The sequence below is a fragment of the Culicoides brevitarsis genome, chromosome 2 (genome assembly GCF_036172545.1).
Source record: "Culicoides brevitarsis isolate CSIRO-B50_1 chromosome 2, AGI_CSIRO_Cbre_v1, whole genome shotgun sequence".
Classification (NCBI taxonomy): Eukaryota; Metazoa; Arthropoda; class Insecta; order Diptera; family Ceratopogonidae; genus Culicoides; species Culicoides brevitarsis.
In genome coordinates, this window is record NC_087086.1 from 20,625,123 (window position 1) to 20,648,686 (window position 23,564).

The 23,564-nt window shown below is 34.4% G+C and overlaps 6 protein-coding genes across 8 annotated transcripts; 4 read left to right on the forward strand and 2 right to left on the reverse strand.

The window, feature by feature from the left end:
- The first annotated feature begins 1,219 nt into the window (after positions 1 to 1,219).
- Positions 1,220 to 2,960, forward strand: LOC134830983 (alpha-tocopherol transfer protein-like). Its single transcript, XM_063844607.1, has 5 exons — positions 1,220 to 1,276; positions 1,786 to 1,861; positions 1,922 to 2,242; positions 2,299 to 2,603; positions 2,664 to 2,960. Exons 2-5 carry the CDS (start codon positions 1,807 to 1,809, stop codon positions 2,880 to 2,882), a joined length of 900 nt encoding a protein of 299 aa, XP_063700677.1. The 5' UTR covers positions 1,220 to 1,276; positions 1,786 to 1,806; the 3' UTR covers positions 2,883 to 2,960.
- Positions 2,844 to 4,896, reverse strand: LOC134830981 (PI-PLC X domain-containing protein 3). The gene is made up of 3 exons (XM_063844605.1): positions 4,764 to 4,896; positions 3,765 to 4,658; positions 2,844 to 3,402 (listed from the first exon to the last, which is right to left on the reverse strand). The coding sequence occupies exons 2-3, from the start codon at positions 4,613 to 4,615 to the stop codon at positions 3,204 to 3,206; spliced, it is 1,050 nt and encodes a 349-aa protein (XP_063700675.1). The 5' UTR covers positions 4,616 to 4,658; positions 4,764 to 4,896; the 3' UTR covers positions 2,844 to 3,203.
- A 48-nt stretch (positions 4,897 to 4,944) lies between these two features.
- On the forward strand, positions 4,945 to 6,269 carry LOC134830982 (serine/threonine-protein phosphatase 2A activator-like). Its single transcript, XM_063844606.1, has 2 exons — positions 4,945 to 5,048; positions 5,111 to 6,269. The coding sequence occupies exons 1-2, from the start codon at positions 5,003 to 5,005 to the stop codon at positions 6,112 to 6,114; spliced, it is 1,050 nt and encodes a 349-aa protein (XP_063700676.1). The 5' UTR covers positions 4,945 to 5,002; the 3' UTR covers positions 6,115 to 6,269.
- Positions 6,270 to 6,380: 111 nt separating this feature from the next.
- LOC134830979 (trifunctional purine biosynthetic protein adenosine-3) lies at positions 6,381 to 11,432 on the forward strand. Its single transcript, XM_063844603.1, has 8 exons — positions 6,381 to 6,726; positions 6,979 to 7,489; positions 7,546 to 8,155; positions 8,226 to 8,373; positions 8,436 to 8,604; positions 8,669 to 8,788; positions 8,847 to 9,938; positions 9,998 to 11,432. Exons 1-8 carry the CDS (start codon positions 6,556 to 6,558, stop codon positions 11,239 to 11,241), a joined length of 4,065 nt encoding a protein of 1,354 aa, XP_063700673.1. The 5' UTR covers positions 6,381 to 6,555; the 3' UTR covers positions 11,242 to 11,432.
- Positions 11,433 to 12,291: 859 nt separating this feature from the next.
- On the reverse strand, positions 12,292 to 17,756 carry LOC134830980 (nuclear hormone receptor FTZ-F1 beta). The gene is made up of 6 exons (XM_063844604.1): positions 17,616 to 17,756; positions 13,837 to 15,623; positions 13,627 to 13,776; positions 13,248 to 13,350; positions 13,028 to 13,182; positions 12,292 to 12,969 (listed from the first exon to the last, which is right to left on the reverse strand). The coding sequence occupies exons 2-6, from the start codon at positions 15,502 to 15,504 to the stop codon at positions 12,880 to 12,882; spliced, it is 2,166 nt and encodes a 721-aa protein (XP_063700674.1). The 5' UTR covers positions 15,505 to 15,623; positions 17,616 to 17,756; the 3' UTR covers positions 12,292 to 12,879.
- Positions 17,757 to 18,195: 439 nt separating this feature from the next.
- Positions 18,196 to 23,352, forward strand: LOC134831344 (PRL-1 phosphatase). Of its 3 annotated transcripts, none has more exons than XM_063845059.1 (7): positions 18,196 to 18,365; positions 19,649 to 19,975; positions 21,237 to 21,334; positions 21,534 to 21,877; positions 21,942 to 22,108; positions 23,023 to 23,154; positions 23,216 to 23,352. In XM_063845059.1, exons 4-7 carry the CDS (start codon positions 21,758 to 21,760, stop codon positions 23,322 to 23,324), a joined length of 528 nt encoding a protein of 175 aa, XP_063701129.1. In that variant the 5' UTR covers positions 18,196 to 18,365; positions 19,649 to 19,975; positions 21,237 to 21,334; positions 21,534 to 21,757; the 3' UTR covers positions 23,325 to 23,352. The 3 variants fall into 3 exon arrangements, with proteins under 3 accessions (XP_063701129.1, XP_063701131.1, XP_063701130.1); XM_063845061.1 differs by having other exon boundaries at positions 21,237 to 21,330; XM_063845060.1 differs by lacking the exon at positions 18,196 to 18,365 and adding an exon at positions 19,267 to 19,367.
- Positions 23,353 to 23,564: the final 212 nt, after the last annotated feature.

Genomic DNA, 23,564 nt, shown 5'->3' on the forward strand with positions numbered 1-23,564 from the left:
CACTGTAAATTATTCGTTAACTTTGTTATTTTCTCATTGAACTCACACAATATTTTATGTTTTTTCCTCGGGGAAAATGCCTTCTTTGTAAGTTTTCTTCTCTTTTTCCTTCTCCCTTTTAGCTCGGAAAGGAAGCAGAATTTTATTACGTCTTAATGCTACAAACTTTACTCGGCAACTAATCTGTATGTCGAATGTTTGTTTGAGCATTGCACTGGGAAAATTTCTCTACATTTCTAGCGTACACGACGCGTATATGCGGAAAATAAGGATTTGTTTTTCTCTCTGAGAGAGAGTGAAAGGTCCTAGATGAGAGAAAGTACACTGTTAAAATTACGTTCGCCTATTGTGTAGAAGTGTGTTGTTTATACGAAAGCGTTGCCGGAGGTAATTTCTCACAAAAGCAGCTGATCTCTGTCCAGGAATTTTTGTCAATTATCCCTCTTGGGATTATTCTTCGTAAATAAATTTGCGTTGCAAGATGGACATGTATTACAAGAAGTTTCGTATTATTTTAGAGCATCAAATATAATTTAGTGAAATATGTTATGAAAAAAAAAATTAGTGTTAAAGGGAAAATTTTTTTAAATTTAATTCTTAGAAATTTAAATATATAAATGTATTTTAAAAATCTATAAAATTGAGTAATTTTGATTTTTAAATCATTTTGGGGAAATTTTTATTTTAGAAAATATCAGGAAAAAATATAAATTTTCCATCTCTGGAATGATGAACAAAATATAATAAATTTTTCAATAATTTTTTTACGATTTTTGTGTTATTTTTATAATTTCAAAATTCTTGAAATATGAAAAGAGGTGTGCAAATATTTAAAAAAAAATATTTTTTTCGGAATCAATTAATTATTTTCTATTTTATTAAATATTTTTTATTTCATTTATTTTTTATTTATAATTTTTTTATATTTTAATTTTATTTATATAACTCACCTAATTAATTAATTAATTGATATTAAGATGAAATTTTTCATCTAAAAATTTTTAAAGAGTAAATCAGAATATTTTACGCGCCAAAATTTATTTCAATGATCGTTACTCAAAAGATCCATCTCAAGAGTGAAAAACACTTCTGAGATAAAAAATGAGAATTTTCTCTTTTTGCCTCAAGATGTTTAAATTTAAATTCGTCATTTTTATGATCCGATCAGTTGTTTATTTAACTTTCTACTGTCAACGTTTAAAAATTGTTTGTTTAAAAGTTTTTTTTTTGTTAAATTAATTTGTCTACATTACCTTTGGTTTAATATCCTTTAACGGTAATTCACAAAATATTCCTAAAATGTTGTTAAAAAATAATTAAAACCGTGACCGACAAACCTAAAATAAAATTCTTATTTCCGTAGAAAAAAATGCGTTTATATACAGAAGAATTTTCTTATTAGAAAAAAAGTGTGTTAATGTCGTTTAAGTATTTTTAGAATAAAAAGTAATAGTCGGTAGACATAAAAGTACCAACAATTTTTAACAAATTTCCAAAAAAATGTTTGACACTTGACTTTGTGATTTTATCAAACAGTTTTTATGAGTTACGATTTTATTGCAAAAAGTTTAAAATGTTGAAGAAAATCTAATAAAAACCTTTTGATGCCTAATCAAATTTGGCTTCATGTCAAAAAAAAGGGAATCTCACATGAAATAAAAATATCAACAATGAATTTCATTTTTCGTCATACCACAAACAGTTGATGTTGCATCGTCTCGTCACGTTTTTGTCTAAAATGCAACGTCTTTTATTGAGAATACTCTCTTCTCTTTTCTTTGATAGGCGGCATAAAAAGCGGTTTTAATGCCCATTGATACATGTTGTGGTCCTGATGAGGAAACTAAATTCCCTTCTCTAAGTAAGTTTTAAATTTTTTAGAAAATAAATTTCTGGAAATAAAAATTTTATTTTTTTTTAGATTCCACATGGACAACGAGGGCCAGAGAAGAGCTTGGCGAAACACCTTTCTTAGTAGAATCATCTCTCACCGCTTTAAAATCCGAAATTTCCTCTACAAATCTTTCCGATGATTTTTTCCTGCGATTTTTACGTGCCCGAAAGTTCAACGTGCGAAAAGCTCTTGAGCTTTTAAACAAATATCGCGACATGAAAAAACACTCTCCATCGTTGTTTCGCGTCTCGCCAGTAATTGACATGCAATTTGTACTCGAAATGGACATTCAAACGGCATTACCCATAGACGAGACATTCGGACGACAAATCTACATCTACAGAGTCGGTAAGTTGCGTGCAAAAGTCATTTTTGATCAAAAATCAAAAAATATTTTTTTAAAGCAAATTTGGATCCATATCGCGTGCCAGTGGATTACGTGTTCCGGAGTAACATGTTATGGTTCGAGACACTCATTCGACAGGAAGAGACCCAAATTGGCGGAATAATTGTCATTTTGGATATGGCTGGTGTCCGTTTCGCTCATGCTCGCTTTCTCACACCACATTTAGCCAAACGCACGGTCGAAGTTGTGCAAGAAGTGTTTCCGATGCGATTCAAGTCGTTTCACGTGATCCACGAACCATTTTATTTCAGTACAATTCTTAGTATGCTCAAACCATTCCTTAAAGATAAAATTAGAAGCAGAGTAAGTTCAAGCTCTTTTGTGATTTTAATGGAAATTTTTGAATGAAATTGTGTTTTACAGATTTTTACCCATGGATCCAACATGAAATCCCTCCAAAAACACATCCCAAGTCAATTTCTGCCGAAAGAGTATGGCGGCGAGGCAAATATTTCGCTAAGTAACAGTCATTGGAGACAACATATACTAAAAAATGCCCAATATTACGAGACATTGGAACAAAAAATCTCGGAAGAGACCGATTTTGTCAGGAATGACAGACGAAAAGAAAGTTGCGTGTGAATAAAACCATTCTAAAAATTCCTTTTAAAGCATATATTTTTGATAATATTTAGTTCCATACGTGTTGGAATGTGTAAATAAAACGTTCAAACTTTGTTTGAATATAGAAAAAGTCTTGTTAAGAGTACAAAACATTTGAAAAACCACAATTAATACTTTTAGTCACTCAAATCCCGTATTTTAGGCTTAAATATTTGTGTGTGTTTCGTGTGATGAAAAACCACAGATGAACGATTAAAAATTGCATTGCAGAAAACTACACCGCAGTCGTCATGTTACGTTATGATGATTGTTAAAGCTCACAAATTAGAGTTTAGAATATTATTCGAAAGTCATGTCCATTTCTGGCGGTGGTGCCTCAAAGTGATCCGTGATTTGCCAGCAATCGATAATATCAATTTCGGAATTCAAATCGATTTTCTCGTTCAAGTCCACGACAATTTTGCAAAAATCGCTGTTTTTGATATCCACAAAGTCGGCTAAGAAGACGTTGCATGTTGGTTTTTCGCCTTCAATGAACCTAAAAATGAAAAAAAAAAATTTATTTAACTTGGTAAATTTTTTTCAAATTTTTTTTTCGAAAGAAGGATAAAGTTTTGAAATACATAATTGTTGATTGCTATTTTTTTTTACAATTTTCAAAAAAAAAATTCATTTGTAATTTTTTATCTACTTTTATAAATTTTTTAAAAAATATTTTGGAAAAATTATGGGAAGTTTGTTAGGTAATAACGGTAATTTTTCATTATTGTTTTTTTGTCTCAATGTATGTAAAATGGGGTATGAGACAAAATTTTTAATTTTTTTCTATAAGGACGAAATTTCAAAACTAAAATTTGCAACGGCCTTTTAAGAGTTTTTAATATTTTACAATTGACTTACGGTCCTGGTTGCTGTTCCTGCAGCCAATGCTTAATTTTCTTCAATAACGGTTTTGCAAGACGACTTTTTAGGGAAAACAAGAAGCGCGGCACGATATATTTCGCATCCGGTGTCAAGACAATTTGCGAGGTAAATCCGGTTGTGGGAGCCCGTTGTTCCAGCGTGTCATCGAGGAAATTCACCAGCTTCTCAAAATTCACTGTATTGGGCCAAGGTGTCGGCCAATCAGCGGAATACCAAAATTTTCCTGAAACATGGCGCATTTCTCGATACACGATAAGTACTTGTTTGCGTTGCGTCACCGCGTGATCCAATGTCAACTCGAGCAGTGTTCCTTTTCGCTCGTAAATTCGAGTGCCGAACGTTTTCTCCAGGATTTGCATGAAACGCAAATGATCCTCTGGGGTAAAGTCATAAAAGTGCTGACAATCGAGAATTATGAACTCATCGGGATGATCATCTAGGAAATTTCGCATTTCCTCGAGCGGCGTTTCGACCTCCTCGCAATACAGCCCGTGAACGAAGTAGTATTCACTGCCTTTTTTGGACACGCGCAAGTCAAGAAAACGAATTCCTGACTTTAATTGTTCCGTTGTGCAAAGTTTTTGGGTGCGGGCCCATCTACGAACGACACAGGGCAGGAAAAACTTGTAAACGTACACCATGGACTTTTCGGCATCGGGCGCTGGTTTGGATTTGCGATTAATTCCGTAGCTCATGGAATCGTGACTCCCGGGAATCGCCAGATTTATCAACGGAATACATCGTTTCACCTCCGCATTGAGATTTTGCATCCAGTTTTCCAGGTCATCGGAGAGACGTTGTGTCACTTTAAGCTTTTCACTACTCATATCTTTGGTTTTTTATTTATTTACAACGACATTGATTGAATGACTAAGTGGAAAAAAGAAGATCAAGGTAAGCTATTAAAAATTTTAATTCAATGCACGCACTTATCACGCGATTGTCATTGAAAATTTTTGCATTTGCAGGACTTACCGCGGACTGATGATCACAAAGAGGTAATTCAAACGGTTTAACAGGACCTCAAGTTGTCCATAAAAAGGGTTTTTGTCTCATAAAGACACGGGAAGGTGCTTCTCGATTGAGAACCAAAATAAAAAATAAAGATGACATCAGGTGTCAACATTTTCTGACATTGACGTTTGCAATTTTGACGTTTAAATTGTTTTTGTTGTTGAATAAAAAATCATCAGTCGGAGAAAAATCGTTGTAAAATGGCTCAAAACCAGGCTGGAACTGATTTAAAGAAGCCGGAAACAGGTAAAATATTCTCTTTAGCCCCCGAAACGATCAAAAATTCTTATTTTACTGTTTTTTTTTAGGTGCGACAGAAAGTTTTTCCAGCGATCATCTTTTTGTGGTGCCAGAAAAACAGATAAAAAATGCCTTGGACATGGGTAAATGGCAGCGTTCGGAGACTTTTTACCAAATCCTTGAGTTTATCGGGAACATCAGTGAAGCTGTGCAAGGCAAGCGTCTCACCGAGAACTTTTCCATATCCGAGCCGTGTCAAAAAATCATGAATTTACTGAAAAAACTCGAGCAACTTGCGATTGAGACACCGCCAGTCGAGCAACCACAACGTTTCGGTAACATGGCATACCGCCAGTGGCACCAAAAAATGTCCAATAGTTCCTTAGACCTCATCAAAGATCTTCTCCCGACGAATTTACATGACGCTGCCAAAGAGCTCGACGTTTATCTCCGCGATTCCTTTGGAAATGCCACAAGAATCGATTACGGCACGGGTCACGAACTCAATTTTGTCATGTTTTTGATGGGACTTTTCAAAATTAATGTTCTCACGAAGGCAGATCAACTGGCTGTCGGTCTCAAAGTCTTCGATTTGTATCTAAACTTTTGTCGCAAGCTGCAAGTGACTTATCGGATGGAACCTGCTGGCAGTCACGGCGTTTGGAGTTTGGATGATTTTCAATTTGTGCCGTTTATTTGGGGCAGTGCGCAATTTGCCATCAATTCTCCCATCGAACCTGTGAAATTTGTCGAAGATAAGGTGATCGATGAGTTGCGGAAGGACTTTATGTTCGTCAGTTGCATCGATTACATTCGTCAAGTGAAGACGGGCAACTTTGCCGAACATTCAAATCAATTGTGGAGTATTAGTGCCGTTCCGAGCTGGACCAAAATCTGCACTGGATTGATAAAAATGTATCAAAAAGAGGTTTTGGGCAAATTTCCGGTGGTGCAGCACATTTATTTTGGATCTCTGTTCAAGTTGGATGCGATGCCGCCCAATACCAGGCTTCCTGTGTGCCGTTTGGGCATTATGGGATCCATGGGACCACCACCTCCGATGCCGAATTGAATAATTTCGTTACTGTTCGAATAAAATTTGTTTGTTATCCATGAATTTTTGAAATTTTCCGACAAAAATTTAACGAATTTCAAATTCAAAATATTTTTGTAATTGAAATGTTTGCTGGATCGCAACGAAATTCCAATAACTAGATGTCTTATAAGAAAAAAGTCTCAACTCATACGATTTTAAGTACGAAATGAGACTTTTACAACAAATTAACGAATATTTTATTTACATTTCCATTCAAACTGCATGCGCGCTCCTCCACAAGTGGTTAGTTTCCAATTAACATTCGCCGAATCAAGTTGTAAAACAGTCAAAAACTCTTGATTGATTAATTGATTCATTAACAGAATTCTTCCAGAAGTGCCTTTTATACGTCACACCCGAAAAAAAAACTTTTTTGATACATTCCAAAATCCAATAAGATAAAAAATACGAAAAAACATGGCAAAAAATTTGTTGGTGATCGGTAGCGGTGGTCGCGAACACGCAATTTGCTGGAAATTATCCCAAAGTCCGAAAGTTAAGAGAGTTTTTGCGTTGCCCGGAAGCCCTGGAATCGCTCAGGAGGCAAAAACTACGTGTGTCACCGACGTCAAAGTCGACGATTTCAAGGTAAGAACCCTAAACCTGTTTTTCGGGTATCGTGTGTCTACGTAGTTTTGATGCGTCGCATACAAGAAGAGTCAATCGGGTCAAGCAACTATGAAAAAATAAATAAACATGATAAGAAAGAGAGTGAATCTGCATAGTACCAATGATAGTTATTTACAACTTTCAGTGGGAAACAGCATAAATAAATATTTTTTGTTGTTTTTGTTGTAAAACTGATGATTAATCTCTTGTAATCTCGAAAATGTTTTCAAGGGGATCGTTCAATGGTGCAAAAATAACGACATTTATATGGTAGTTGTGGGTCCCGAAGACCCGCTCGCAAATGGCTTGGCTGATGTTCTCTTGGCGGCCAACATTTTGTGCTTTGGCCCGTGCAAAGCCGGTGCCACAATCGAAGCCAGCAAGGATTGGGCGAAACAATTTATGGTAAAGCATGGTGTCCCAACGGCGCGTTACGAAAGTTTCACGGATGCCAAAAAGGCGAAAGATTTCATCAAGAATGCCACTTTTGATGCACTTGTGGTGAAAGCGAGCGGTTTAGCAGCGGGTAAAGGAGTCATCGTTGCCAATACGCGAGATGAGGCTTGCGAGGCTGTTGACGAGATTTTGGGCACGAACAAGTTCGGAAATGCCGGAAATATTGTCGTTGTGGAGGAAAAATTGAGCGGGGAGGAAATCTCAGTGTTAGCATTCGCCGATGAAAATACGGTTAAAGTGATGTTGCCGGCACAAGATCACAAACGCATCGGAAATAATGACACTGGTAAGATTTTTAACCGAAAAAAAATCATTAATTTTCATTAAATTTTGATTTTTTAGGCGGCAACACTGGCGGAATGGGAGCTTATTGCCCTTGTCCATTGATCTCCGAAGATGCACTCAACTTTGTTGTCAACGAAGTTCTCTTAAATACCGTCAAAGGTTTCCGCAAAGAGGGAATCAAGTACAACGGAGTCTTGTATGCCGGTATCATGTTGACGCCAGATGGCCCGAAAACGCTCGAATTCAATTGTCGCTTTGGTGATCCCGAAACTCAAGTAATTCTCCCACTTCTCAAGTCGGATTTATTTGAGGTGTGCGAGGCCACGTGCCTGAATAAGCTCGATAACGTCAAATTGGAATTCAAAACGGGCACATATGCAGCGGGAGTTGTTCTCGCAAGTAAGGGATACCCAGAATCATCGACCAAGGGATGTGTCATCGAAGGTTTGGCAAAATGTCAACCAACGGCGGACCATTTGGTGTTCCATTCTGGCGTCGCAAAGAACGCTGAAGGAAAATTCGTGACAAATGGCGGACGTGTGTTGATTAACGTTGCATTAAGGTCGACACTGGAAGAGGCAGCGAAAGTTGCTACCGACGGATGTAAAGAACTTTTGTTCGAAGGAGCTCAATATCGTACGGATATCGCTAAAAAAGGAATTCAAAAGTAATTTTTTGAACAATTTTTCATTAAAATAAACATTTTTCATTCATGATACGATTTTTTCATTCACCAGGCTTCCAATTTCTTATAAGTCAAGTGGCGTGGATATCGATGCCGGCAACGAATTTGTGACCAAGATCAAACCTTTGATTTACGGAACTCGTCGTGAAGGTCTTGTGGGTGATATTGGCGGGTTTGCTGGATTATTTGAATTAAATAAGGTACGAATTTCCTAAATTTTGACCCTAAAATTCAAATTAAAATGAAATTTTTGCATATTTAGCTGCAATATAAGGACTCAAAAGGAAATTTGACCAAATATAAGGATCCAGTTTTAGTCCAAGGCGTTGACGGAGTGGGAACAAAAATAAAACTAGCGGAAAAATTAGGAGTTTGGGACACAATAGGCATTGATTTGGTCGCCATGTGTGCTAATGACGTCATTTGTGCAGGTGAAAATAATTTTCTTTTTAATTTTTTCACAAAATTTGACGAAATTTATTCAAAAAAATTTAGGAGCTGAACCATTTGCATTTTTGGACTATATTGCGTGTGGAAACTTAAATACGGTGATTGCCACTTCCATTGTAAAAGGCATTGCTGAAGGATGTCGCGAAGTAAATGCTGTTCTCATAGGTAAAAACTCCTTTTTAAGCGATTTTTATTATTTTTGTATTAAATTTTGTCTCTTTAGGTGGTGAAACTGCTGAAATGCCATCAATTTATGAGCCTGGCAAATACGATTTAGCTGGATATTGCGTCGGAATTGTCGAACACGACAACATGTTGCCAAAAGTTTCGGATATTAAAGAAGGTGACTTCTTAATTGGACTTCCATCGAACGGGTTACACAGCAATGGCTTCAGTTTGATCAACAAAATCATTGAATTACAAAAGTTGAATTTGAACGAGGTAGCTGTCTTTAGTGCTGAAGGACTTACATACGGTCAAGAGTTCTTGAAACCAACGCGATTGTATGTCAAAGATGTCTTGAGCTTGTTGCGCAAGAACGCAGTTAAAGCAACAGCTCACATCACAGGCGGTGGATTGCCTTTGAACCTCAATCGAGTGCTTCCCAAAGAGCTTTGTGGTGAAATTGACGCCGAAAAGTTTGAAATTCCCCCACTTTTTGGATGGATCTCGTCCGTTGCCAATGTTCCGAATAGCGATTTGTTGCGAACCTTCAATTGTGGCGTCGGAATGGTTTTGGTGGTTGATAAAAATAACACAGAGTGGAAGAGTTTGAATGGAGCACGGCACATTGGAGTTGTCCGGAAACGAAAAACTGACGAAGATCAAGTTGTTGTGAACAATTTCGATCGTTGTTTGGACAAAATTTGCGAAAAACTCTCGTTGAAGAAGAACGAAAAGCAAGCAAGTGTCACTTATCAAAGCAGTGGTGTCGATATCGAGGCAGGAGACGAGGCAGTGCAAAATATCAAGGATTACGCACGAAGTACCGTGATTGAAGGAGTTTTAGGTGACTTGGGTGGCTTCGGAGGATGCTTCAGATTGAAAAATGTCATCAGTGGCATGAAAGATCCGTTACTCGCGTTAGCTACAGATGGCTGTGGCACAAAACTGAAAATCGCTCAAGAGCTAAATAAACACGATACTGTTGGAATTGACTTGGTAGCGATGTGTGTGAATGATTTATTGTGTTGTGGCGCACAACCGCTGACATTTTTGGACTATTACGCGTGTGGAAAGTTGAAAGTAGACACGATGGTTAGTGTTGTAAAGGGAGTTTGTGACGGATGTATCAGCAGTAACAGCGTCTTGTTGGGTAAGAATTGGATTTTTGATCATTAAAATTGATTTTGATTGATTTTTTTTTAATTTTAGGAGGCGAAACTGCTGAAATGCCCGGCGTTTATGGCGGACAAATATACGATTTAGCTGGATTTGCTTTGGGAGTCGTTGATCGGCCCGAAATTTTACCAAAAATAAATGAAATTAAGGAAGGAGATGTTCTTATTGGACTTCCCTCGAGTGGTCCACACAGCAACGGATTCAGTTTAATACACAAATTATTGCAAACACATGACATTAAACTAAGCGACACATGTCTCTTCGATGCTGCGGTATCAAAAATCGGAGAAAAACTCCTCACACCAACGAAAATTTACGTAAAATCCTTGCTGCCGTTGATCCAATCGCAAGAAGTCAAAGCATTAGCTCACATCACAGGCGGAGGTCTTCCCGAAAACGTCATCCGAGTCCTTCCAAGACATCTTGGCGTGAAAATTAGTGCCAAATCCTTCGACATTCCCGAAATATTTGCATGGATCGCTGCAAAAGGGAATGTTAATGAAACAGAAATGCTTCGTACCTTCAATTGTGGCATCGGAATGGTCATGGTTGTGTCGCCTGAGCATGCGGAACATGTTTTAGCAAAGTTATCAGACGCCAAAAAGATCGGAAATGTCGTTTCTCGCAATATGTCAGTGCCACAAGTGCTTGTCGAGGATCTGGATGTCTTCAAAAAGGCCTATCGGACGAAGAAGCGTGTGGGAGTTTTGATTTCTGGCAATGGCAGCAATCTTCAAGCGTTGGTGGATAACTCACGGAAACCCGAATTCGGCATGAACGCAGAAGTAGTCCTTGTTATCTCAAATAAACCGGATGCTTATGGCCTGGAACGTGCAAAACTCGCGGGAATTCCGAGCGTTGTGATAAAACACAAGGATTTCGCGACACGTGAAAGTTTTGATGAAGCATTGACCCTCGCATTACAAAAGCACGAAGTGGATCTCGTTTGTCTGGCTGGTTTCATGCGCATCTTGAGTCCTTCTTTCATTCAAACGTGGAAGGGAAAGCTGATCAATATTCATCCATCGTTGTTGCCCAAATTTCCCGGATTGAATGTTCAACGTCAGGCACTCGAAGCAGGTGAAAAAGAGTCCGGTTGCACGATCCACTTTGTGGACGAAGGCGTTGATACAGGAGCCATTATCCTGCAAGAAGCAGTCCCCATTCACGCAAATGACACTGTCGACACTCTAACTCAAAGAATTCACACCGCTGAACACGTCGCGTACCCCAGAGCGTTGAAACTGATCGCCAATGGCGTCGTCGGAAGTAAATAAAAAATGTTTTGGAATTTAAATTGACAAATTTATTTCTTATTTCATAATAATAAGTACATTTTTGTTCATATCTTCTGGGTTTCATGCATAAAATTATTACTTTCTTTCATATATGTTGTTAAATTGTTATTAAAAATTTATATTTACTGAAATAATAAAAAGTAAAATAAAATCAAATATAAGGAAACGAATATTTAATGTATATAAAAAAGCTGTCCAACTCTCAATTATTATTTTTCTCTATGAATAAAATTAACACTAACCTACATTTAACTAGTTAATAATTCAAGGAAAGAACTCTTGAAAGAACGAAAAACAAAATAATTGATTAAATCAATGTCAAAGAGTGTTTTTTCTTGTTTCTTCAATATTTAGATTACACAACTGGGAAGACAATATGGCAAATACGACTCTACCAATAATAGGGTGAAGTGAACATTATAGTAAAATTTCTCTAAAATTTGATGTTGTAACGGTAATAATTGAATTTAATTAATTAATTTTTGTAAAATTGAATTTTCGTTTGTTTTTTATGAACATTTTTACTCAAAAAGGGTCGTTTTTCAAAAATAAATATTTTTTAGATCTTTTGAATTTTGGCTTAAATATTTTTTTAAAATTATTTTCAATTCATGGCAAATTTTAGATTTAGATTTTTTTTTCTGGATTTAAATTTTAGACCAAAGCTCTTAATCGAGCTTCTATTATTCCGTTACCAAAATCACTTTAATTTTTCACTTTTTGTCCCTCAATAAAAAAAAATATGAAAATTGGTTAAACAACAAGAAACTCAGTCAGAGAAAAAAAAATTGGAAAAACTTAATAATAATACATTAAATTTTAACAAAGAAATTTTCTCCTTATAATTCTTAAAAACTAATAAAATAATGTCTTATCACAATTAATTGTAATTATAAATAACTATAAATCCGTTTTTAAATAGATACATTTTCATATTATTCCAAAATAACGTAAGAAATACTTCACTTAACTAAAAACTATTTTTTCATAAATAATTTTTTCTGTCAATTTTTATTTTTTTTCTTTAATTTTAGCCGACGAAAGGAATCGATCCGTTGATGCGATTATTCGATATATTTAATAAAATGTCAATTATTTAATTGAATTACATCTAAAAGCAATTTAAATTTAAAAATTAAAAGAATTAACACTAGTTTTGAAGTACGAAATCTGGGTCACGTTATGATTAATTTTCTATACAAAAAAAATCTCTCGAGTTTTTTTTTATTTACAACCCAAGCCGAATATTTTTATGTTTTTTTTCAATAGAAGTCTTGTATTATTATTTTGTTTTTTTTTTTAGTCTTATGTGTAAAGTTCTTATGTTGCAATTAACATACGTATTATTTGTTTTGATCTTACAAAAGGCATTTTTTTTGTTTACAATATTGATGGTCCTTAATCGTCTAAATTTTTTTGTTTCTCAAACTAGAGACCTGTATAGGAGGCACTGAGTGTATATTTTTTGTTTGTTTGTAAAAATTTTTCTATCAAATATGGAACGTTTTGTGATTTTTACGAAGAAAATTTGTTTCTTTATGCGTTTAGTTCATTTCTTTCTGTTTTTTTCACGTTTTTACACCATTTCAATCGATTTTTATCTGTATTTTATTATTATTAATGCTCTCCTCTCAGTAATTCCATCAATAAGTTAAAACTGGGCTCTTCGCCTTCCTTCGACTTTATCGTTAACATTTCTTTTCCAAGCTAAAAAAATTGTTTTTTTAATTAATTGTGGTTTGAGAAAATTAAAATTAAGACTTACTTGGCATGTTCGCTGTAATTCTGGAATTTTTAAAAGTAATTCACCAAATTTGGCTGGTATATGAGAATACTGTGCTAGTGTGTACGCCTGTAATGCCTGCAAAGCCTTTTCCTGACTAGCACGAACTTTTTCGGGTTCTTTAAGTTCAGATGTGTCTGTGAAATTTTAGGAAAAAAAAGAATAAGTCATGATTTAATGGATTGGAGAAGAAAATTCTTACCTGAGGAAAGTAAAACGATGACTTTCATTGCCACATATTCGTATCTATCAACTTGCAATCGTCGTAAATGGTCTGCCAAGTTTAACATTCGTTCAATGCATGCCTGAAATTGATGAAATATTTGTAGAAATATTGTTTTTTATGAAGTTAAGCTTTTAATGAATTTTGAAAAAAATTTTTCGTTAGCAAAAAGGGTCAAAAATGTCCAAATTATGACGAAAATGATAGATTTTTGCTGTATTTCACTAAATTTTTTAAAAAAATGTTTTTTTTTCTTTGGATTGATTTGTTTTAATTTTGATTTAATTTACAAAAATTCACATTTAAACATTTTTATTTGATTTAATTTTTTCACGATTTTAAATTTAAAAAAAATTACCTGCAAACCGCTCGCCTTTGCTTGCTCCAGTGTAATGGATTTCCCTAACGAGATCTTTATCTCACCCGGAGAGTCGATCGATCGGAAACAACAGGAAAATAACAAAAGTTCACACCACGAGTTTATCAGCAAACAGATTTGATCATCAATCTACAACGAAAATTATTGTTAAAAATGGGTTTTTAGGTAATTTTATGACTAAATTCTTACCGAAATATTTTTGAATAACGGCAAACTTTTGCACCACTTGACAATTTTGTACAAACGATGATCCGCAATATTGCACAACGTGATAATCATGTCAGGACTGGAATTTTCGCCATTTAGACCGGCACTCGCAAGCAGTGGATTCCGCGTAAGAGACTCCGTTGAGACATTTCGCGGTGTCTGATTCAACCGTTGCAGTTCCTGCTCATTGTATTGCCACAAATGCTCCACATCCATAATTTCTTGCAGTAACGTCGGAATTCGTACGTTATGCGGATACATTTGCTTGTTGTTCGCATTTTCCCCGTACTTGAGGGCATCCGCTTGGAGCTTTTGCACGTTGTGATTTTGCATATTGTGGACGGCATCGTTGGCAGCAGACGTTGATGGACCCAAAAGTGTGCTCGGCAGTATGTATGAGCACTGATACGTGGAACGACCGCCTCGCGTTCGATCTTCTCGTATTGCCTCGAGCTTCATGCCCTTGTTAAGGCACTTTTCGAAGCGACAGGCTGGGCACTTTTTTCGTGTCGCGATCGAAACGACGCACGATGCGCCTCGTAGACAAACGTAGTTCTTGCGATTTTGCACGGTACGCTTGAAAAATCCCTTGCAAGATTCGCACGAGAAAATCCCGTAATGGAAACCGGAAATTTTGTCGCCGCAAATGGGACACGGACTGTTGATGAGTTGCTGTCGCGATATTCCGGCAGATGGCACAGAGTCTTGGTCGCCCGTTGTTCCCATTTGATCGCTATCCGATTGCTGCTGTTGTTGTTGCTGCTGGAATTTCGCCGACATATCTACGGATCCACCCATGGAATTGTCGAAAAGTGGCTTGTACAACGAATGTTGCATACTTCCGTAGGCAGCTGGATGATGATGACGTCCCTGAATCGGCGAATTCGTTGGACTGCTATAACAACTGCTGTACGAAGCATCGCTGTTGTTCCGGCTCAAAGACGTGCCGTAAGCAGCGTGTCGCGACGTTAACGGCGATTGACTCGGCGAACTATGAGTGTACAGCGAATGAATTGCCGAATCCGGACTCGGGTTCGTTGGCAGTAAATTTGATTTTGAACGCACCAGTAAGGGCGATTGATTGGCAACTAGCGCTTCCGATACCGTACCCAACTCGTATTTGACGGCAGACAGATCGGGCAATTTCTTAGAAGTGTTGTTCAAGAAGTGTTGATTCATTTTTCCCATGACACTGGGGTCCATTTCCGTTTTTGTCTGTATCGCCGCTGCAGGAGCCGCGTCACTGAAACACAATGGAGGCTCTTTCATGACGACACTTCCACTCAAATCTATCGACTCCGACTGAGATTCGTCTTTTATAATGGTATTTTCGACATCCATGGCGCCATCATCGTTGTCCGAGAGTTCGCCTTCCCACGACATTGGACGCGGATTGTTGTTTTGCTTTTGTTGTTGCTCACGCATGTTAACTTGACTTTTTTCCTGAATTTTCACTAGTTCACTTTCCTCCTCGAATTCCTCCATTTTTGGCACTGATATCCGAATGCTGCCACTGTTTTCCTGTTTTGCCGCCGCAACTATCACATCCACGCCATGCGACGACGTCGACGGGTCTGTCGAGTTGTTTTGCTGGCAATTGATATTCGTTACCGACACATTTCCACGACCTGCGGGATTAATGGATGCCATGATGTGGTGGTGATGATGATGATGATGACGACGACGACGATGATGAGTGATTAATTCAAATTTCCATCAGAGTATTGACGTTCCGACCGTTCCGAAAAATCAACAAGAAGCATGAAAACCTGCCGGAGAGAAAGAAAAGTAGTTTATGGTCATTGCTTTGTGCAAATTCACTCGCGGAAAATTTACATAAAACAGTGCTACATGTCTTTTATATTGTAGACAGGTATCAATGCAGATTTTAAAATTATTCGCAAATACAGTTACACAGCACTCCAAACCACACCTTCCATTTTTTTCTCTCTTTAGTTTTTATTCAAACACATTTCATTGGATTTTTGTTAAAAAAATGTCTATTTCGTTGTCTGTCTGTCTGTCCGTTATGTTATCTATAGGTGAATAAATTTATTAATTTTTTTTTGTCGAAAATTGTGTCATCTGCAAACTTCTTTAGAACCTAAAATATGCAATATATACAATTTTTAAAATAAATCGAGCATTTAGAATGTGATAAGGTATGCAATGAATCTTACACGCCATATTTTGGAAAAATTCTTAATTTTCCACAAATTTTTTACATTTATCGTTCTAAATTTATAATTAAAAAGCTTTTCTGAATATGACTCACTACTAAAAACCCAAAAAGATTCGCATAAAAAAATTTGATTAAATTTTTTACAAAATTAATATGGATTTTTAGTTTCAACTTATTTATTTTAATTGTGCCACTCAAAACTCAAAACCTGTTTCGAAAATCAGTTTGGGTTTCTTAGTAAAAACATAGGACGTTGCAAGAAAAAACAAAATGGAAAAGTATGAAAATTTCAGAATTATGGTGTAACATTTATTGCATAGCTCATCACATTCAACTCTGTTTAATTTTAAAAAATCGACGGGTGTTAAAGATGAAGAAAAATCTAATTTAAATTCTTAAATTAAAAAAAAAAGAAAATTTGACGAAATAAAATTTTTGGACATGTGACCTAACTTTTTTCATATAAATATCAACAAGGACAATCTTATCAATCAAAAATGTCAAAAATCTTACTTTCCCGAATTTAAAAAAATGAATAAACTAAAGACGAATTCTTAAAAAGATTTCTAAGACTAAGTTTCAAGTCTCGTTCAAAATTCGAACCTTAAGAATGTTCACAAAAAATAAAATGAACTCAAGTGACAAAACTTTTAATGACAAACTTTTTAGATCTTGTTTTTATATACAACCACTATACAAAACAAACACAAATGCACGAAATATCAACAAACACACGCACACTTTTGAAACTTTTCACGACCTTCAGATACATACGCGACGACCTTGTTTATATGTAGGTATTCATTCGTTTCTGCTGTGTATCCTAGCAAAAGTTCTAAACAATTTCGGGACTTTTTTTTCCTTCGCAAGGACTTGAAGGTCTTACGCAATGAAATTTATGCAACGAAATTTTCCGATGTAAAAAAATTCCGTCATTCAGAAATTTGCTCCTCATTAATGGAAAGAAATTTCATTGAAAAAGTTCCATTCGAGTCCAAGCCAAGAAGGAGGTCCAAGCACGTCAAAGTAAATATCAGTAATATTTGTTATTGTACAACGAGGTTCATTCTGCTGCTTGAGGTTTATTGACATCAAACTTAGACACAAACACATGAAAAACTCGCGTACAGTCGCGACTTGTGGTGTAAATGTGTGCGTGTGTAAAAGGAGTTTTTCACACAAGGCCACACAATTTTCACGAAAAAACCTTCGAAACACCTTAACTTTATCACTTTTTGCACGTCACTGTCACTTTTTCTTAATTTTTCACAATTTCTTGCTCATTTTTCACGAGATTTTTCAGCAATTTGTACGAGGAGGTACACAGCTACAGCTCACGATAGTCACATAAGACGAATTAAAGGAAGTAAATACGAATGTTATCCAATCACTTTCGTGTCCTGTTTTGGTCTTTTTTGTCTTGCAGTCCTTACTTGTGTGACATAAAGAACATTTTTAGCCGTTTTTATCCACAATTGCCCGAGGCTAAAGCACTATTTTTTTTAGCACAAATACTTGTGCATTTTTATACATTCTCGTACAAAAGTGATTCTTTTTGTTTGACGGGACTTTAACTTGCCTTTTAGTAAAATATAACCGAACGGGAGGCGAATATCATGATAAAATTCACACACGAAACACTAAATCTTAACACATATGCAACTTTTGGTGGCGAAATTAATCAGCAAAATAATTTAAAATTAATAAATTAACAAATTGAACTCCTTCGTCCGAAGAATTGGAATTTGAATTAGCGGAGGCGATTTTATTGAAGTCTCAAGTTTATTGTACAAGTCTGATTTTCTATTCAAGTTACTTGTACAAGTCTGTGCACGTTACTATAGAAACTCGTATGACTTTTCATGCCCATATCTCTGAAGTTTTTCACTTTTCCGAGAAATTTTCTTCCATGAATTTCAAATCTTGAGCTTTTCTTTTGATTTTCCAAGGGGGAAAATATAGAAAATGGCTCAAAATTGACTTGAGTACTCAAATTAGTTCAAAATATCGTCGATAGTGGCGCCAAACAACCGGAAATATCCATCTGCAGCGCCATCTGTCGGTGTTTATCAATTTCATTCGCCTCACTCGTCACTATGGATTTCCCCATGCAATTACGTTACGTGCCTCATGTATCACTGGCAACCCTAAGAAAAATACAAATGTTTTGCGCACCCTAATTTAAAAGTTAAAAAAGACTAAGTAGCTAATTTAAAGTTTGTACCAGATATTTTACGTCTAATTATTTATTCTACATAAGGATTAGTGCATGTGGAACACGTGAAATTCCTTCGCAGATACAAAAATAAAATTTATGGCTAGTTTTCTCGTAAGTAAATTTTCCATCAATCACCAGCAAAAAAAAAATTTGGATTCATCATCTTTTCCTTGTGCTGTTTGCGAGCTTGCGACAAAATCGAACAAACCAGAAATGTTCTACGCAACAAAAATTCATAATTTTCAAGTTGCAACGCAATCCAGAACTTGCATCGAGATCCAAAGACTCACAGACAAAGAAGGAAAAAAAATCTCCAAATTTCATGGGAGTTGGCAAATGAGTGCATAATAATAAGTTTTACATAAAAAAATGCATAACAACAAAGCAACGTTGAATAATCATATTTAATACTCGAAATTGATTGTTACGGAAAAAAGCAAGCTTGATGGTGGTACGACTGCGACGACGACAATAAATGGCTCATCCTTGCAATCGACATGACACGGAAGAAAAAAACAAAACAAAATTAAAAAAAAAAAATTAGGCACGAAGAGACAAAGTGTGTGCAGACCAGAACAAACAGGTGCCAGACATGAAAAAAAAACTTTGAACCTGATCATACGTCAGTGATAGTGATAGTGTAGAGTTGATGGTGATATGGCTATAGCATTGTAGATCTGCACATGCAGAGGCAGAAGGTCGAGTCTAGTACTCTATTTTATAGCCCTCTCGCTGTGGTTCCGTCTTGTTTGCACTCTTGCTCGTTACGTCACTCAATTTTATTATGATATTTTTTTTTGTTTACTGAGAATTTTGTTGTACGTATTGACACAATGACTTAAAAAAGACGAAATTTCTCTTAGAATGTACAAAATGATGTCCAAGTATTTATTTATAAACACTTTTTGTCAACATCGCACACAGACGACGACGCCGCGCTCCCGTTCATCACTAAATAAAATAGTACAAAAATAAGAGATCATATGTAGTACGGGCCAAGTTTTCTTCTTAGTGAAATACAAAATTCAAACACGACAAGTTCATCAGACCAATGTCAAGTTTATGAGAAAGAAAGAAAAAAAAATAATCAAACTCCGATTAAAGTTCCTACATGTGAGTTTTAAACTCGTCTCTGCTAAATCCGCAAAATTGGAACTTTTTAAGTTTTTTAAGTTCCACGGAGCGTTTTTCTTTGTTATTAGACATCTACGTTTTAAATTTATTTATTTTTCGTGCAAGTGCGAGGAATATTTTTGGTTGTTCGATGCGACGACGATACTCACCCAGTACACATCAAACATTTTTTTTTTCAATTTTTTTTTCGCTTCTGTTATTGAATGGTAGGTAAATAATAATAATAATAAAATTTCTCTTTTTTCTGTCGTCTTTTGCAGTTGCAAAATATCGTTGTTTTCTCATCTATGGCGTTTCATTTGGACAGTGCAGATTATTGTCAGGCGCAGCACAAATAAGTTGTAACGAAGAAAAAAAGAAGCAGAAAGAAGAAGCGAAAAAGCTCTCAAGTCATTGGACGTTTTATTATATCAGCAAGATAGTCTGAGTTTTCCGCAAATTTGCGTATTTGGATACACACACCACTTGAGTTACAGTTAAAACTTTGAGTTTTTAGTACAAAAGAAAATAATTACCTTGAGCTTCGAAAGGAATATTATATTATACACCCCACGAATATACCACTAACGGAAATAGTTAAAATTATTGTAAGTAAACGTGATTCGTGGTAGTAAGTCATGCAGTTTTAAAGCAAAATGTTTTGAAATCTATTACGGAGAATTAATTGTCAGACATGTGTCCGATAATCCGGAAATATCTTGAATTTGTACACTTGTGTATCTCTCCGATCGAATTTTTATTTCTAACAAATTTTATCAAAGTTCAGTTCTTTGTCTTTAAAAAGTATTTTTAAAATGATTTTTGAACCTTTTTGGAGAGAAACTATAAAAATTTAAGAGTTTTCTTTGATTATTTGCGCCTAGGATTCTTTTTTCAAGGTTTTTTTAAATTTTTTTTTTGAAAATTTTTTGACCTTTAATCTTCTATGTTCTCCACTGGCTACAAAATAACTAAAATTTATGGAAAAATTCGTAAATTGAACTGTACATGTTAAATATTTAAAGATTTATCAACTCTCGACATCTGAATTTCATCTTTATTGACACTTGAAAAGATAACAGCTCTAATAAATTTTGATAAAAATTCACAATCTGCACCTAACGCATCAAAGAGTCGTTATTTTTTCAAAGTATGTACTACTTGGTGCATTGCGCTCATATCTCTAGAGAGAAAAATTCTCAGATTTTGATAAAGAAACAGTTTTTTAGCTATTTTTTTTTTTTGCTCAGATTTATTATTATTTGTTTTTGTTTTGAATTACAAAAAAGTGGTAGTTTCTTAAAAAAATTTTGTGCAAAATTAAGAGATTATTTTCATTTACTAAATTTTTGACTCAAAATTTTAAAAGTAATAAAATTTATAGTATACACCGGATTTAATATAAATTTCGATATTAATTCTTTGTTCAATATTATTCAAAAATACACTTTTGGAATTTTACGATTTTTTTGAAATTTTAAGATTCTTCAGCTCGATATCCTTCTTAAAAATTTTATTAAAAAACTTTTTTAGCGATTGTAACACTCTTAAATTGAACTTTTCAAAATTATTCACTGAAAAGATTTAAACTTACATGCTTGGCTTGACAAAAATTAAAAAATAAAACTATTACTCTAAAAAATGCATTAATTAAAGCAAAAATTTCAACCAAACAATTGCCTCGTTATCAAAGCCTGAGAATTTCCCTAATAAGAGAGATGAACTCTTATCTTAAATAATCATAACAAAATGTTTATCTCAAAAAAAAAATTCATAGAATAAAAAAACCGGATCAGATTTTGAAACATTTTGTCAATTTCTTATCTTTTTTTTCTAACATATTTAAAAAAGCCTCATTTTTTATCGTAGATTCGCTCTAAAATATCAAATAAGACTGGAAAACGCTAAATCATAAAACAACACTGTAAAATCTTTCAACATTGTTGGCGGCCAATTATTTGAAGCAAGTAAGTTTTTATTGCCGTTCTACGTGACTCAATCTCTGATACCACGTGCAAATACATCGCATGAACAGCAATATTTGCCAAAATCACCATAAAGCCGGCCCTCTGACCTCTCATTTGCACTTGTAGTTGTGTCTTTAGTACTAAAAATAGAATTTAAAGGGCAACATTTCTAATCAGTTCTTGTTTATTTATTCCACAGGTTTCAACAATTGCACAATTTATATATCAACAAATAAAAAAAAAAACTAAAAAGGAGAAACTTAAGTAACCCAACAAAGTTACTGTGCAGTGAATATACCAAATAAGAAAAAAAATAACAGAAACATAACAAAAATATCCTTCGAGTAACGACAAAACATATACACACTTTTTACTTGTACATTGTCTATTGGTAGTGTTTCTATAAGAAAAAAAACTATTTTAATGTCAACCGTAATGCGTCAAAAGGATATTCGACCGGCGCCAGCTAAAATCGAATGTAAGGGAATGAAATTTCTCATCACTGATCGACCAAGTGATTTGACAATTCATTCCTACATAGCTGTAAGTACCATGCACCTCTTTGACTTTTGATTGAATTTTAAACTTTTTCTTCTTTCGATTTTAGGAATTAAAAAAAAATAATGTAACAACTGTAGTTCGCGTGTGTGAGCCTAGTTACAGACTTGACGACTTAATAGCGCAAGGAATTACAGTTAAAGATTTAGCATTTGAGGATGGAACTTTCCCACCACAGAACGTAGTTGATGAATGGTTCGAAATATTGAAGCAAAAGTAAGTTTTTTAATTTTTTTTAATGGAGATTTTCTGATATTAAGACCGCTTCAAATAAAAATTGATGATTCTAATTTTATCGAGATCTGTTCTTTTAATAGTTTTTAATAAACTAGAATAAAAAAAGGTTAAAAGCTAATTTTTCTATCAAAATTTTTGTACTTTTCATTATATTTTGAAAAAATTTAGTACAAAATTTTTCTTTAAGATTTATATTAAATAGATTTTAAACTTTAATTTTAAAAATATTTTTTTACTTACATAGTTAACTTTACCGCTCCAAATAAAACTCAATAGTTTTGTCCAAAATTTTTGAAATAAAAATAGAGGGGCAAAAAAATAAAAAAATTTTGAAATACTTTTTTTTTATACAAAATGTTTTGAGTTTTTTACATTGATATTTGTGTATTAAAAATTGATTTAAAAACATTTTAATTAAAATTAAAAAAAATTAATATCATAAAAATAACTGTCAAATTTTTTTTTGAAAAAAAAATTCAATAATTTTCATGAAAATTATTTTTTAAAGAAAATTTTATGTCGAAATACGATTTTGAATACAAAAATTACTAAAAATTGAAAAATTTTCTTAAAAATTTCTTGAAAAATTATGAAAATACACCAAAAATCGGTAATTTTTGATGAAATTTTTAACTTTTTTTTATTTTGCCCCATTGGATTTTCGAATTTAAAATGGGGCATCGGACAAAACTATTGAGTTTCATTTGGAGCGGCCTTACTTAGGGAAAAAATTTAATAAAAAAATATAAAAAAAATTCCCGAAAAAAGTTACGAAAAATGAAGTTCAATTTAAAAAGCAAATATTTTTCTTAATAACGTTAACTCGAAATTATCGCAAAAAATAAAAAAAAAAAAATTCAATTTTTAATAATCTTTTTCTTTTAAATTTCCAGATTTACCGAAGATCCAGACACATGTGTTGCAGTACATTGCGTTGCCGGACTAGGTCGTGCCCCTGTTCTCGTAGCACTAGCATTAATAGAACTTGGATTAAAATATGAAGCAGCTGTAGAGCTAATAAGAGAGTAAGTTTCAAATATTTTTTTTCTACATATTACCATCATTACTCATAATTAAATTTTACAGGAAAAGGAGAGGTGCTATCAACGCAAAACAACTATCGTATCTTGAGAAATACCGAGCAAAGCGTAGATTAAATTCAAAAGTTCATAAGAATTCGTGTTGCTTACAGTGAAACAGTAAAGTTTTGTATATATGACGAAGATTCGTTGTTAATGTTTTTTTTACATTTAGCTTAGAATTCCAACATATATATTTTTTTTTGGTTTTCGCGATTAAACATCAGCAACGTCATTTTAATTAATAATTATTATTAAAGAAAAACGTATATACCCAAAACTACAATAGCTCTGACTCTCCCGAAAAGCAAACAATGTGTCTTCGAACAAAACCATAGAAAACTCACAAGAAAAAT